The 15,915-nt window shown below is 36.3% G+C and overlaps 1 protein-coding gene across 2 annotated transcripts in view; it reads right to left on the reverse strand.

Moving 5' to 3' along the window:
- Nucleotides 1-2,146: 2,146 nt before the first annotated feature.
- The window catches only part of dapk2b (death-associated protein kinase 2b), a 39,544-nt gene continuing 25,775 nt past the window's right edge, over nucleotides 2,147-15,915 (reverse strand). The window contains exons 4-12 of one of the 2 annotated variants that reach the window (XM_016448455.1): nucleotides 14,264-14,402; nucleotides 11,424-11,553; nucleotides 11,241-11,289; nucleotides 11,106-11,132; nucleotides 9,867-10,019; nucleotides 9,352-9,397; nucleotides 5,321-5,410; nucleotides 4,182-4,253; nucleotides 2,147-3,968 (exon numbers count right to left, since the gene is read on the reverse strand). In XM_016448455.1, coding sequence (XP_016303941.1) covers nucleotides 3,843-3,968; nucleotides 4,182-4,253; nucleotides 5,321-5,410; nucleotides 9,352-9,397; nucleotides 9,867-10,019; nucleotides 11,106-11,132; nucleotides 11,241-11,289; nucleotides 11,424-11,553; nucleotides 14,264-14,402 — 832 coding nt within the window. In that variant the 3' untranslated portion in view covers nucleotides 2,147-3,842. Of the gene's footprint in view, nucleotides 3,969-4,181; nucleotides 4,254-5,320; nucleotides 5,411-7,509; nucleotides 8,251-9,351; nucleotides 9,398-9,866; nucleotides 10,020-11,105; nucleotides 11,133-11,240; nucleotides 11,290-11,423; nucleotides 11,554-14,263; nucleotides 14,403-15,915 lie in introns of those variants that run through there. The other variant, XM_016448454.1, reaches the window with a different exon arrangement.

The raw sequence follows: 15,915 nt of genomic DNA on the forward strand, positions 1-15,915 counted from the left end.
CAATTCAAACTGCGTTTTCGCGCTTTGGCTGATGCTGAGGCGCCGCTGCACTTGTCATATAATCACAACTATGCAGTGTTTTTAACCACATCAAGCGTAGCGTTAGTTCTGGCAGGTCACGTTAGTCAAGCTCGCATCAGCTCACTCTCAGCTGATCCCCATCAACCTATGGGAATACGACACCTATCTAAGCATTCATATATAAGGTCCCTCAGTATTATCAGCAGTTTTCGCATTGCTCAATAGCTAATTACCCTCCTCCATCCCCAGCTCCTCCTCTGTCAGTCAGGATTCAGCTTCTGATTCTCCTTTGAATTCTAAAATGTGTACATAACATTATTGAACTTTAGCGATATCTGCAATACATTTATGTTGGTTCTGTTCTGTTTACCCTGGGGGGGTTATTGCTGCTCTCCCTGCTCTCATCCATGCTAGGCTGCATGGATGCGCAGGGAGTTCTTGCCCAGAATGGAACCATACCGCCAATCCAAACTGTATGCTAATTGTCAATCATCTTTGACGATAGTGGTCCTGCCGACGTGTTTTATTAATATCAGATACACATAGTCTAAGTAACTATAAAGTTCATTCTATTCTTCTCCCAGTTCACCGGCCACTTGCATGTATTTCGGGAGAAATTGATGAATTTACGTGCGGTAAATAATCGATTGACAGGACTCTCTGAACTGCAGCGCGAACAAACATGGCGGCGCCCATCTCACGTTACAGATCACGATCAAGATAATTTATAAAGGTTTTTAAACGACAAAAAAAACACACATTTACACATATTTGTGAATCGGAATATCAAATTGTTCATGACATGGTAAGCACGTTTGTGAATATTTTAAATAAAAAAGGAAATAAAAGCAATCCATCTGTCAAACAGTGTTATTGTGGCCGCAGTGTGTCATTTTGAATAAAAAAGGAAAAAGGAAATAAAAGCGATCCATCTGTTCGCGGTGTGTCAAGTGACAAACATGACGCGTCGCCATGGAAACAATAAGGGAAAACTTCTAAAATAATGGTCGCCTAAAAAAAACTCACTCTGGGGGGACCGCTAGAATATTTTAAACTCACCACCCTTACCAAAAAGTAATATACTTCAAGTTTATTTTAGTAAGTATACTTAAGTAAAGTTCAAGTATATTTTTAAGTATACTTTATGTAGTAAGTATGAGAAGTACATAAAAAGTAGACTAAAAGTATATTTTCCTATTTTTAGTTTAAAAGAAGTATACTAATAGCACACTTGAATAAACTTCTTTTTCGTAAGGGCAGTGAAAGGGCTAGAGTAGCTACTCCTTCCTCTGTCCAGCCTGATTAGGCAGGTGAGATAAAACAAACAAAAAAAAAACGGGTTCACTTCTTCCACCGGATAACTTTTACATTACCACTGGCCAACTTCTCTAATAGCAGTTTATTTAGTTCAGGTCAAGTTTTACCCACAACTGCATCCAGCCTAATTGAGCCCAAATAACACAGCTGTTGTGAGACGTGGACAAACTTCTCTCACCAACAGACTGATTGTGACACAAAAGGTTTGATTGCAGTCAGACTATGAATGATAGACCAACCAGTCATTTCACGTACAATACCAGTCAAACGTGTTTACATATTTAACAGAATTTGTGTTGCAAGATCTTAAAAACGAAATGTTTTAAAACTGTGTAAACAAACATACATTCTTTACAACAAATGTATATTATTATTAATAAATTATTTAAAGTGTATGAATCAAACATTTAATATGTAAGATATTATTCTTATTATTATAGATAAGGTTATTAATATATTAACGAACTATATATTGTACAATTATTAGGTAATAATTAATGTATTCATTATTAATCAAGGTATTAATGTAAGGATTATTCAAACATTTAATATTTTAGAGATTCTTCTTCTTATTATTATATAATATTAACAAAATTATTACTATAATAACTAAGAATATCTAGTCAGCACACATGAACTCTGTCAATACTCTTTTAAAAAGCATCCCAGGATGCAACTCATGAAGATTTAATGAAATTCTTATTAAATTACAATTTCCTGACCTTATTAGTGGATCATGAATAACCAAACAAGAACATCAATAAATATATTAATAATTTATTACTTCTATACTTGTACAAAAGGGGCATTTTTTATTCTTAGTAAACTTTGTTCATTTCACTTTAAGTGTGAACAACACAAGTACAGTGTCATATCAAGAGTATAAAATAAACAGGGATTTTTTTCTTGAGGCACATTTTCTGATTACTTTCCACTTCTGGTATAAATCTGGCAGATTTATACTGGTAAACAACACTGTTTTGTCCCCGGACACCTGCAATCATGTGACTGGTGCACAGGGAGTGATGTAATTGTAAATGAACATGCATTGAACATAGTCCTGTTTATACACATAAACAAATATATTTAATGTAATGTATAAATATGCACTGCAAAATGGTTTAAAATCGATTAAGGTTTAATACTTTAGCAGAAAGAACATTACTGATTTATTTGTTCTAACAATGTTTTAATGAAATAAAATGAGAACTTTTGAGCCCTCTCATTTATAAGCCCATTGTACAGAATACATTCATACAGAATACAACCTCTTCTGATGGTGAGGTATGTGAAGCATACTAACACTCACATTCAGGCTCAAGGCACTGTATTACAAACAATTTACATTGAAGCAGCTGTGATTTTCTTAAAACGTTTGACCAATAGGTGGAGTTCCTGCTTGTCCTTCCCTGACAGAGGGCTGGACTTTTCAATGCACCAAAAAAACACGATGTAGCATTATATCTGCCCTGATTTCAATAAACATACATTTTTGAAATCAAAATGAATGGCATCTAATACATTACTAATATCTTAAGAGCTTTACAAGTCACTTTCAGGCTTGATAAATGACCTAATTTTAATACACTTAAGCGCAAATACACTGAGTATAACACTGGATCTCAAATCCAGCCCATTTCGCACTGACTTGCTTCGTCAAATGCAAATTTAAAAAGGTGCAGTCACAGTCAAATTTTTCACTTAAAAATCACTTTCAAACCAAGCAGTTTTCGGTTGATAACTGCAGTGAATTGCAGGAAATCTTTCACACGCACACAAAATTCCTGATCACAGTGGCGAAATTTCGCAAGTCCATCGTGAACGGTCAATAGTAGCGCCATATAAAGCTAATTTTCAAACCAAGCAGCTTATTTAATTTGCGTGAGAAGCTTGAACCTGTTGCGAAGTCTGAAAATCTTTCGCCAAACAACAGTAAATGTGACTGCACCTTGAGACAAAAATCTGCGGAATAAAACAATAAACATAAAATTAACAAATATCATACAGAATAATGAAGTTGGCTATATCACTCATGCACTTTTGAAAGGCAATAAAATCTGAAGACATTTCAATAAAGGAATGCAAATATGTTGTGGCACATATTACACAGCGAAGGCTCAAGGCAAAGTGGCACGAGTGACGTTAAAACGTACGTATTTTAACATTATACAAGTAAACTTTACACACAAACTTGTAATATATCCAGTAAACTCTTCCTTATCCCATTATGTACATTAATACATTTATGCACGGCTTTAAACAACATGAACAAATGTTTTCTTTCTATATTTGCCACTTTTTGCATCATGTTTACAGACATGCTGACGAATAATAATTGCATCTCTATGAAGACAAACAAGCCACATTCAGACCTCAACACGCTTGCTAAAAACAACTCAGCTTGTGTGCGTTTAGAAACACCAAACACGCCGCAGGTTCACCTCAAAACCAGCATGCGGCTGGGATGTTTATATTGTGGATGATCGGAGGAGCAGCAGGGAGTTTCAGGAAGTGCTACTTCTCTTCCTGGTTCGAGGTCTCCTCAGCATCCCCTCCTCCTCTTGATCGCTCTCGCACTCTCTTTCGAACATGGCCACCGTTCGACCTACGTAGCCCATCTTGGGTTTGTCCTGTAAATGATATTGAGATGCATTTCTGAAATGGGATTCGACCGATATACCAACATGCCAGAATCTTGGGTAAGACATCAGAAGCACTCTAATTGTTTAATTGGTCATATTATTTGACGATTTGCCTGGAGACTCCTGGACGTACTACAGCCAGACAGTTATCTTTTTTGGAAATGATTAATGGAGTATAATTGAGCAGGGACCATGAAATACCTGTGTTTTAGTGTGACCTTTCTTCATCATGCGTGTCAAGTGGTTGCAGAGGGCCACGATTCTGAAAGAAAGCTATTGGAATGCAGGGAGAAAGCTTAATTTTGGAACTTTTAGACTAAACGCAGGTTCAAAAGTTTGGGGTCAGTAAGATTTTTACAAAAAAAAAATGGGAAGAAATTAACTTTTTTGTTCAGCAAAGATGCATTAAATTGAACAAAATTGACAGAAAGAACATTTATAATGTAACAAAAATGTATATTTCAAATAAATGCAGTTCTTTGGTAATCAAAGAATCATGAAAAATGTCACGGATTCTACAAAAGTATTAAGCAGCATAATTGTTTTCATCAGTGAAAATAAGAAATGTTTTATGAGCAGCAAATCAGCATATTAGAATGATTTCTAAAGGATTATGTGACACTGAAGACTGGAGTAATGATGTTGAAAATGTAGCTTTGCATCACAGGAATAAATTACATTTTAAAATATACTGAAATAGGAAACAGGTATTTTAAACTGTAATAATATTTCACTGTTACTGCTTTTTACTGTATTTCTGATACAGTAAATACAGTCTTGGTGAGCAAAAGAGACTTATTAAAAAAAAAAACCATTAAAAAAATCTTACAGACCCTGAAGTGGTTTTGAATTACTGATAATGACCCTAAAATACCACATTATTTCAACCCCATCATAGTAAGACTGAAATGCATATGCTTATAATTTTAACAAATACATGAGTAAATTCTAGTAGTATCACAGTTTCCATGTGTCTTATAAATAAATTCACAAATTAAGTTGGAAAAAAACTCAAATTTAACCCTAACCCTGTTAAATTCAAAATGTTTTAGGGCTAAGCACTACAGGGCTGAATGGTACAATGTCTAATAACAGCTTTAGCTAGAAAATATAATTGCGTCAGGCCATATATAGAGTCAGTATTCTTGTTCGCGTCCAAAAATGCTACCATAAGAGAACCCTCAAAAAGCCACTGTCCCACTCCCCATGTCCCAACAGAATTGAACAGAAAGTGCAGGAAAACATGTTAAAATTATCTGTAAGAATTCATCGGGGACACATATAGCACTATTTCCATAGGCATTTAGCATTTTGATGGCAAAGCGATGAACAAGACCTACCTGCCACCTCCTCTGGGCATATTGTCTCCTGAAGTTCTCAATGTTCACCACAGATTGTCGTCGCACCAGGGCTTGTCTGGGGTTTACGGGCTAAAGGAAAAACAATCACAGTGTCATAACCGTTCAATACAATCTTTGGATTTCCCCAGTTTATCAACTACCAGGTGAAAAATCTTAAGTCTGATTGTTTATAAAATGAATAGCACACCTTTCTTCAATAAACCACATGATTTGAGATATCATATCTGTAGCACAGACAGCGTTCACAATAGAGTCCTAGCCCTAAGTATGAGCAATATTAAAAGTGATGCCTTAACACATAATTGCACAAGTTCCAAGAAACACACACCCCTGAGGGACTGAGTATAGTTCATCTCTTTCCATCCCACAATGCACCACAGCCAGCTGCAGGACTAATGATCAGTGTGAGGTATGTACTGTAATCATCATCATCCAGTGCTTTATTAAGTATGGAAAGAAATAACATCACTGTTTATGTCAAGCAGCATGCTGGCATGACGTGCTGAAGAAAAGGTCCAAGTGCTGATGTTCACAAATCAATACACATATAACAAATATGACTTTTTGATCGAAATTAAAGTATAAAGTAACAGGAATATACACAGAATTACATGTGCAAGAAAGAAAAGTTAAATTAAAACCGGCAATGAGCATGTAGTGCTTTAAATAGGTACATTCACAAATAAATTAGAGAACTTTTAAACTGCTTATAAGAAAGGAAAAGTTACAATTTATGGCCAAAATCATATTTATGGCATCTGTAAACAAAAGAAAAACAACCCATGCATAAAGATGGAATGAAATCATAAAGGCTGACATCATTTCAACTTATCACTATTACTGTTCAAAGAAAGAATGTTTTTGAAAGAAATGAAAGAAACACTGACAAGATCAACCATATTGATGAATATGGTGAATGCAAAAGAATGCTGTTGAATGCTGTAGTAGAGCACCAGCATGTGCATAACCTAATTATTTTGGTACAGTGGTGTGAAAAAGTATTGGCCCCCTTCCTGATTTCTTATTTTTTTGCATGTTTGTCACACTTTAATGTTTCAGATCATCAAACAAATTTAAATATTACACAAAGATAATAACAGGAAGGGGGCCAACACTTTTTCACACCACTGTATAAAGTATATACAAAACAAGTTACAAATAAACAACACAATTTTAAACTCTGACTTTTGCAGGTACAGCAAATTTAATTCCAAACGTCTCAAAAGTGTCTCAAACTAATGTTCTGTTCTGAAGGTTAAGGTCTGCAAGCCAGGACTCAAACTCAGGATGCCCGAAGCGCAACAGCGCTATATGTTGGCGAGCTGCCCACGAGGCTATTGGCGCCAAGGCCATAGGCATTTTTAACCTTATCAGCCTAGCTTATGAATATTAATTAGGCTTCAGTAAAGGTCTTTAGAATTTAAAGGGAAAGTTCACCCAAATTCTGTCATTATTTGCTTACCCACATGCCATTTTAGACCTGTAAGGCTTTCTTTCTTCTGTAGAACACAAAAGAAGATATTTTGAAGAATGTTCGTAACCAAACATTCTTTGTTACGACTGGACAACAAAATACTGTGGCATTTCTCAAAATATCTTCTTTTGTATTCCTATACAGGCTTGGAATGACATGAGCATGAGTAAATGGGTGAAATATTCTTTTAAATAAATCTTTAAAGCTTTTAAAATATTACTATTGCCCAAAATGTTAAGGGACAAACTAGGGTGACCATATGTGCCATTTTCCCAGGATGCGTCCTGGCCAGGATTTCTATATTGCCTAAAATATCTAGGTTTTGGCTTTGTTTGCGTGTGCAGACCGATCGGTGTATGACATCAAAGTACCATACAGACGGTTATGCTTTCGAAACGCTCTCGAGGTACTTTGATGTCAAACACTGATCGGTCTGAGCCGCACTGCTTTTAAATCGAACACACCTAATATGTACGCGTAATTGCATCGCTTTGACCGTAGATCCCACCTTCTCACACGCCATGATTGGTCCATTATGCACAATGCTTGCATGTTATTGGTCAAACTACTTTTCGATCATTACCTTCAGCAAGCATGAAAACAGGAAAACAAAGCCAAAACAAATCCTGGCCAGGACGCGTCCTGGGAAAATGGCATGTATGGTCACCCTAGACAAACAGAATCTTTTTTTTTTTTTTTACAGTGGTTAACATTGCTACTCTATCAGCTATGCCTCTGAATTCACATCCTGCTTCTAATTCATTGTATTGCAACTGCAGTCTAATCTCCACTAGCTAGACTCAGAGATGTCTGGCTGCGCTTGAGGATGTAGATCGCCACCACAGGCCCTGCTTAGCAGCTCCTTCAGGGCCTCGTTCACCTCATTGTTCAGAGCTGAAATGGATCCGAACCCCTTGTTCCCAGCCTCTCCGCTTAGTGACCCCATAACCTCCTGCAACCATCTGAGTTCTGCGTTCAGCTCCTGTCTGAGGGAGCTCAGGTGGGCTTCTCTAGTCAGGTAGCGACTGTCGATGCTGGCTAAGCTGTTGTCGGTTGTCCTCAAGTCCTCCTGGAGGCCTTTCCTCAACGCCTCCGCTTTACGAAACTCGTAGCGCACCTGCGAGAGCTCCTGCCGAATTCTTTCGCTTTCCTCTTTATACCAAGCTTCCTTCTCACTGTAGATGGAGAGCAGAGCCTCAACATCATCCTGAAGGGATTCACGCTTCTGAGCCACATTTTCGAGACCCATTTCCACCAACGAGATGTCCTCCAGAACATTGGCGAAACGCTCAAAGTTGACATAGGTGTTGTTGGGTGGCATGCTGGAGTGGGATTGAATGGTGTACTCTTTCAAGCGTTTGGTATTCAGCTGCTGCGATTCCACTTGTGTTTGCACCTCTACGGTGGCACTGTTGTCCTCTGGCTGCTCGTGGTTCTTCGCATAGAGAAATTAGGAGGAAGAACGAGTAAGAAGCTAGTTCGCTTTTTCACCAGGATGACAAAGCACTCAACTCTCGCACAGGTAAGCAGCAGATCCAGGCAGGAGGAGTTAATGCTGGTCTCAGGATGTTAGGATGAGGAGAACAGCATGGTACACACAGGATTCAGTCGTCGATTAGAAGAATTCATCAACATGCGATTGCTTCCATTATGAAGACTTGCATGCATACATGCATCTAGTAGTTGGCCAACAAGGTAATACCAGGATTTGCTGTTTGGATTTGGGATAGTTCACCCAAGAATGATACTTTTGGCATCATTTACTCACCCTTGTGTCATGTTAAGGAGTTTTAAGTCTTTTTAGGGATGTTTCAACTGTTTTTTTCCAATTAAATGAAAGTTAACAGGGTCCAAGGCAACATTGGACCCCACTGTATGGACAAAAATAAAACACTTCTTAAATATCTTCATCTGTGTTCCACCCCTGTTGAAAATAACAGCGTATGCTGGTTTAAGCTGGTGCTTAGTTGGTCATGAGCTGGTTTAAGCTAGTCCTGAGCTGGTTATAAGCATATTATGAGCTGGTTTGAGCTGATCATGTGCTGGTTATAAGCTGGTTTCAGCTGGTCATGTGCTGGTCTTAAACTGGTCCTAAGCAGCTCCTGCTCAGGACCAGCTGTTAAACAGCTTATAACCAGTTTAAACCAGCTCAAACCAGCTTCCATGCTTTAAAACATACCTAACCAGCATATGCTGGTTTTATCAACAGGGACAGAAGAAATAAAGAAAGTCATACAAGCTTGAAACACATGAGGGTGAGTAAATGACAACACTTTTCACTTTTGGGTGAACTTTGCCTATAATTTTATAATTCATGTAGAATAGAGAGAGGCATATGTGATATTACAGCTGCCATATGTGTCTTAATGATGTGTGTAAAACCCGAGGTCAGTTCATTCTGTACAAACCAGCAGAGTAAAGTTCAACACTTGTGTATGGTATAATGGCAGTAAGAAGCATTCATTTCAAAAAAGCCACAAGAGTAGATAAACATGTTTTCAACTGTGCATGTTTCCGACTTAATCCAAGTGGTTACCTTAATCCAGGGGTGGTTGAGTGCGTCTTGTATCTTAAGCCTCTTTCTGCAAAGAAAACAAACACAAAGCAAACTGAAGGTAAATGCAAAAGAACAACTTCAAAACATCAAAAGACAAAGAAAACAGAGAAACTGAGAGAGATGTAAGGTAGAAACTTAATTTAGACATATACGTAGCAAGTCTACGCATGCCTTAATAAACACTTGATCTGTGAGACGTCATCGTAGAACATGACAGATACAGAATATTTAGCATTAAATGTGGCAGTAATGAAAATTGCATGCTCATACCTGCCCAATAGTGTCAATTAAAAAGGCCAGTGACAGAATCCTATTGTTTTGATGTATGTGCTTATAAAAAAACTACATAAAACTGGGATTTCCTGTTTTTTCCATTTGAAAAGAATAACAAATCCCACTTAGACTCATTTGTTCCCCCCAAAAAGGCCCCAAAGTCTTGCTGAAGCCTTCACTGCTGTTTCTCTTTTCGGCTGAACCCTGATTTGACCTCTCACCTCGTATCTTTCACCAGCAGCTGTCTGATGAAGCTTTTGGCCAGTTCACTGGTGCTGCAGAAGAACTCCTCATCAAATTCAAAGTTCACTGCTGAGATGTTTGCAAGAGTTTCCTGCTTGGAGTCGCCCAGGAACGGCGATGCCCCACTTAATCTGAAACAGAAAGACAAATACTTGACCTATGTGGAAGCACATTGGAAATTCCTGTTAATTAATTCCTGAAACTGATCCGACAGTGGAATCCAAACACGTGCTCCCATAGTTCATGTATCAGACAGCTGTTAAGTGCCATAATTATGTTCATACTGGCAATGGGTGTAACAGTATGGGTGCCACTGTCTGACAGCCCAAGGCTCAACCTGTCCCTCATTATTCACTTTTATGGTTTATTGCTACATTCATGTTAATTCCATATTTATTTAATACCTGTCATTTATATTAATTTATCTGCCCAATATTTATTTATTTAAAAATAATTATTTAATAATACTTATTCAGTTTTTATTTAATAATACATATTTGTTTATTAGTAATTCTTAGTTATTTGTTTAATAATACTTATTTAATAATACTTTTTTAATAATTACATTTACAAAAAATATTTAGTTATTATAATTATGAATATAATCATTAATTATAAATGACTGTATTTCAAAAACATTTTAAAAATCTCACTGACCCCAAACGTTTGAATGGCAGTGTCATTTTAAACTATTGCAACTGTAAACTATTCCATAAACTACTGCATCACAGGGCATTTTAAACTATTTTTATAATTGGATATTGTTTATTCTACTATATTTAAAATGTAGGTGATGTATATTTCAAATAAAGACGTTGAGAGAGAAAATCATCTCAGTTCTACAAAATTATTGTCAGATTTATTAATCTAAACAAAAACGACCTACAAACTGAGCATAAACTGAGTATCCTGGGTGTGATCAGATATTCATCTCATTAATAAAAAATAATGTTACACCCTTTATGGAAATGAACATTATTAGGAATAATAAAAGAATCCTGATCATATTCACTTTGGCAATGGGTGTAGCATTATTGTGTCCCATTATGAGAACCTCTCATTCATTATTCACCAGTGTGCTTCATCAATAGTTTTGTTCAGCATGTGACCTGTGTATGGAACTCAATGGAATCTATCAATCATTCTGTGGAATGTCTATGAATGTCTGGATGTCCTGTCAGAGAAGAAGGAATCCACATTCCTCCATTCACACTCACAGGATGTATGTGATGACTCCGATGCTCCTGGAGGAAACAGAGGGGTGGAAGAGAGCACATGGTTAAGCCATAGTCGAGTATTGACGCTTACTGTATGTAAAGTACAAAGCGTGATGTGCTTAAAAGAGTTCTCACCACATGTCCGCCTCTAATCCCAGAGGCTCATAGTTGACTATCTCTGGAGCTGAAAATAAACCAGGTTAGAGGCATCAGCTATACATTTCATTCAAAACAACCATGTGGGATGTCCAAAGATGGTAGAGATTTTCAGCATCTGACACTTACTTTGCATTTTACATCATGAACTGTTGAACTTACCAACAAATTCTGGAGTCCCAAAAATGTTTTTGAACTCCACTCCGTCCTTGATCCTATGCGCCAAACCAAAGTCGATAAGTTTAATCCGCGGCAGTTGGATATTGTTATCCAGCAGCATGATATTTTCAGGCTGAAAACCAAATAAATTTCCAATTAAAACCCTGAGCAATTAAATTTAATCAATTTACATTTCCATTGACATTATGAGTGTCACTGTATGACGGTATTGAGCTGGTCATTAATTATTCACAATTCTTGTTTATTCCTACATTTGGTTACATTTCAAACGATTATGTGAACTGTTAATTTCATATTTATGTACTTGATTATCTGATTCATAATTTCAATTATTTGGCTGATATTTAATTTAAAATGTAATTTAATTTAATTTCCCCATGGAATGTTTGATATTTTTATAACTGGATATTGTTTGTTCTATATTATACATTTACATGATCTATAGTTCTAAAAAAACTAAATTCTACAATCAAGTGGGAAACACTTCAGTTCTATGCGACTAAATTAGGAGGAAAATGTAACTGAAAGGAGAAAATGTGAAATTGAAACATCTTGAGTTCACAAAACACATTGTAGCCTTGCAAACCATTTTTGTATTGTCCATGACAATGAAAACAGCGATGGAAATACAAGCTTTCTATTTTCAAGTCCATCTCAGCAAATGCTACTTGTCATATGTGTGTCTGGCTAATCAACGTTAACCTCCACCTCAGCAGTTTGCATGCTGATGAAGTGGCTGAAGGTTTCATGTAATTCTGAGGGACGTTGTGTGGGACTCAACACCTGTTATGTTCCCATATTAATGCCTCTACATACTCAAGAGGTGAAAAGAGGCATCCAGCTGACTTCAAGTGTGGAGGAGGACACACACCATGTTCCTGTAGGAACTGTGCCATGTCTAGGATGTAGAAGTACAGATTTGCCTCCTAATCAATGTGAAAAGAAAGGCGAGAAAACTATATATAGGCCTATGTTAGTGAGCTATTTACTGGCTACTTGCGAAATCTCTGAATTTAGCTGATAGCTAAATTAGCTACTTTTTAGAAACAATCATTTTGTGATGGTGCGTTTTCTCAACCTATCAGTAAATATGTTTTGACTAAGAAAGTTATGCTATGCTAATATCTTTTTGAGTGTGAGACATAGCTGCGTCTCATTTTGGAGGCTGTGTCCTCCGGAGGTCGGAGCTTATCCAGTGACCTAATTAGTGGCTATATTAAATCTCAGAATTTAGCTGTTAGCTAAAATAGTTATTTTCTTTTGTGAGGCAGGACATGTTTTGTTTACATAGGCTATCAGTTAGCATATGTTATTTTGAACATGAGAGTGTGTTATGCTAAGCTAAGCTAATATTCAGTGAGCTGGCTACTTCCCAAATCACTGAATTTAGCTGTTAGCTAAAATAACTTTTTATTAACAACTCTTTCGTAAGCATAGAATGACAAGTTTTTGTTCAAATAGCAGTTAGCATATGTTTTGAGCAAGAGAGGGAGTTATGTTACGCTAATATCCAGTAACCTAATTAGTCAATGGCTACTTTCTAAATCTTTGTTAGCTAAATTAGCTATTTTTAGGAATGTTAATTGAAGTAAGCGAAATATAGTTATGAAAGTTCCCTGATAGCACACGTACATCACGGAGATGTCTATATGACATTTGCAAGACGTATTTTTTAGTGTTTGCTCATCTGCAATATGTCTGTTGGACGCTTCCTATCAGATGTCAAATAGACATATATTAGATGTCTTTAAGATTTTATGATTTAGAATGTATGTAAAACTGATATCTTATAGACATCTGTCAGATGTTTGTACACAGCAGATGCTTTCCAGATCAAGCAATCTTTAACAGACATCTTGCAGACGTACGTGTGCTATCTGGGTAATACCATTGAGTGAGCCTATTCACAGATGAAGATGAATATTCAGTAAGATAAATGCATCCATTTGAATGAACAGCTGTTTTTGTTTACATAGCAGTTAGCATATAAATACATTTGCGCCGAACATTCGTGTTTGTGTAAAAAGGCCTTAATGCTAAGTGAATATCCAGTGATTTACTGCAATTAGTCACTGTTATGTCCTGACTAATAGGCTACCAATTATTTCAGCATGGTACGTTTTGTTTACATAGCAGTTAGCATGTACTAACTGGAGCAAGAGAAGCAGTTAGCTAAAGTAATATCTTTTTAGTGTCTCCGGCTGGCCTTGTAGAGCTCAAGCGTGCGCTGGCGACAATGGAGATGCAGCACTTGTAAAAACAGGTTGGAGATTATGGCAGAGAACAGCGTGGGTGACATGTCTCATCATGTGCCGCTGATAACCTTGTGTTAGAATGTCTGGACCCAGGCCAGCCGGGACGAAAAACATGGGAATGGGGTGCAAACACACATACAATCTCAGCCCATGATGGGACGGTGTTCAGCACAGCGATTAGTTAGAGCTGTCATTAGGAGAGGAAGCTGAAAAGAGTGAAAGGAAGGAATTTCCAGACGGTTGACAGAAACGGGGTCATGTATGCATTCCCAAGAAACAGTACAATGGCAGGTCTTAGAAAAGTGAATAGCTATTTTGTCATGCAAAGTTTCAGGTGTTGCCACGCAACAGACCCGATTGTTCTTCAGAAAAGGCCAATTCACCTCTGCTTGAGGAAGAGCTAAACTGTTGCCATGGCGACCATTATAGCTGTTTCTCGCCTCCACAACCAAGCCATTTATAGGAAGCTATACGACTGACTCCGGATCTCTCAGACAGGCGTGGTGTAGTAAATCAGCTCAAAAGGGAAATATTTATGACTAATTATGGACAAAACTTGTTTTGTACCTTCAGGTCAAAATGTACAATTTTCTTGGAGTGCAGGTACTGAACTCCGTTGAGGATCTGTTTGATGAATTCTGTGGCTTCCTCTTCACACAGCGACTCCTTCTGAGCCAGGAAGTCGAAGAGCTCGCCTCCTGAAACACTGAAAAATGATATTTCCATTGGTTAGAAGTGGTTTGCCTGTCTAACACGCAAACCAACAGACATATTCAAAGATGCAGTCATGCAGCCAATGTAAGAAGCTGACTTTAAATTTGCTGTCGGTTGTAATCAGTTGATGTCATAATAAAGCATTACATTTCTTAAACAATTTTTTTTTTGTTTAATAAATAAACAAATACTTATCTATTTAATATTTATCTGATTGACATTTACTTACTCATTTATCTGATTAATATCCATTTAGCTGCTTCATATTTATTTATTTTTCCCGGTGACATTTTCACTTTTTTTATAATTGGATATTGTATTGTATTAAATTATGTATATTTCTAATAATGATGAGATAAAAATTCAAAGCATGAAAAATAGCTTAAAATGCGTTTTGTTTGAAAAACATTTAATTATTTACTTATTTATCAGTGTATGTAGCCTATATAATATGCATTTAATTCATGTTTATTTATGTAGATACTTATTGACTTTAATTTATGTAATTATTATTTTATCCATCCATCCATCACTGTGGCATCTTTTTTTAATAATTGGATATCATATTGTATATTGTAATTTAATTATGTAAGTGATGTATATTTCTAATAAAGTTGGTTGAGAAAAAAACTACATTTTTGAAGCATTAATAAAATATTTGTTTGATGAACTGATTTATTTATCAATGTAATATTGATAATTACATAATATTTTATACAATATGCATTTAATTCATGTTTACTTATCTAACTTGACTGATTATTAGATTAATATTTATTTTTTCATACATTTATACTTTTACGTTTACTCATACTATTACTACTAATACTAATTTATCTGTTTAATGTATGTTCACTCATTCATTCATCCCTGTGGCTATTTTTATAATTGGACATTATTTGTATATTGCAATTTAATTATTTGAATATTTCTAATAAAGCATATTTCTAATAAAGCTGAGGAAAAATGCTCAATCCTACAATCATTGTTAAAATCTATTTATTAATCTAAACAAAAATGGCCTCCTGACAGAGTGCACCCAGTGCACTCAGTACAGGTGCATCTCAATAAATTAGAATGTCGTGGAAAAGTTCATTTATTTCAGTAATTCAACTCAAATTGTGAAACTCGTGTATTAAATAAATTCAATGCACACAGACTGAAGTAGTTTAAGTCTTTGGTTCTTTTAATTGTGATGATTTTGGCTCACTTTTCCACGACATTCTAATTTATTGAGATGCACCTGTATATCTCACACATACAGAGAGGTTCATCTCAATAAAATAGACTAGTAAACTTCCTCTGTGACATTTAACCACAGCAGCTCTTAAAACAGCTTAGTACAGCTCTTTTTATCATTAGCATCAAACCACTTTATCGTAGCTCTGCAGAAATCTCTTTCCCATACACTCACAGACATTTCTGTAGTCACATATCAGCACAGCTGAACAAGTACACTATGTCTCCTTTTTGAAGCCCGAGTATTTAATCCAGAAAGATCACTT

Source organism: Sinocyclocheilus anshuiensis, unplaced genomic scaffold, assembly GCF_001515605.1.
Source record: "Sinocyclocheilus anshuiensis isolate Anshui unplaced genomic scaffold, SAMN03320099.WGS_v1.1 scaffold387, whole genome shotgun sequence".
NCBI lineage: Eukaryota > Metazoa > Chordata > Actinopteri > Cypriniformes > Cyprinidae > Sinocyclocheilus > Sinocyclocheilus anshuiensis.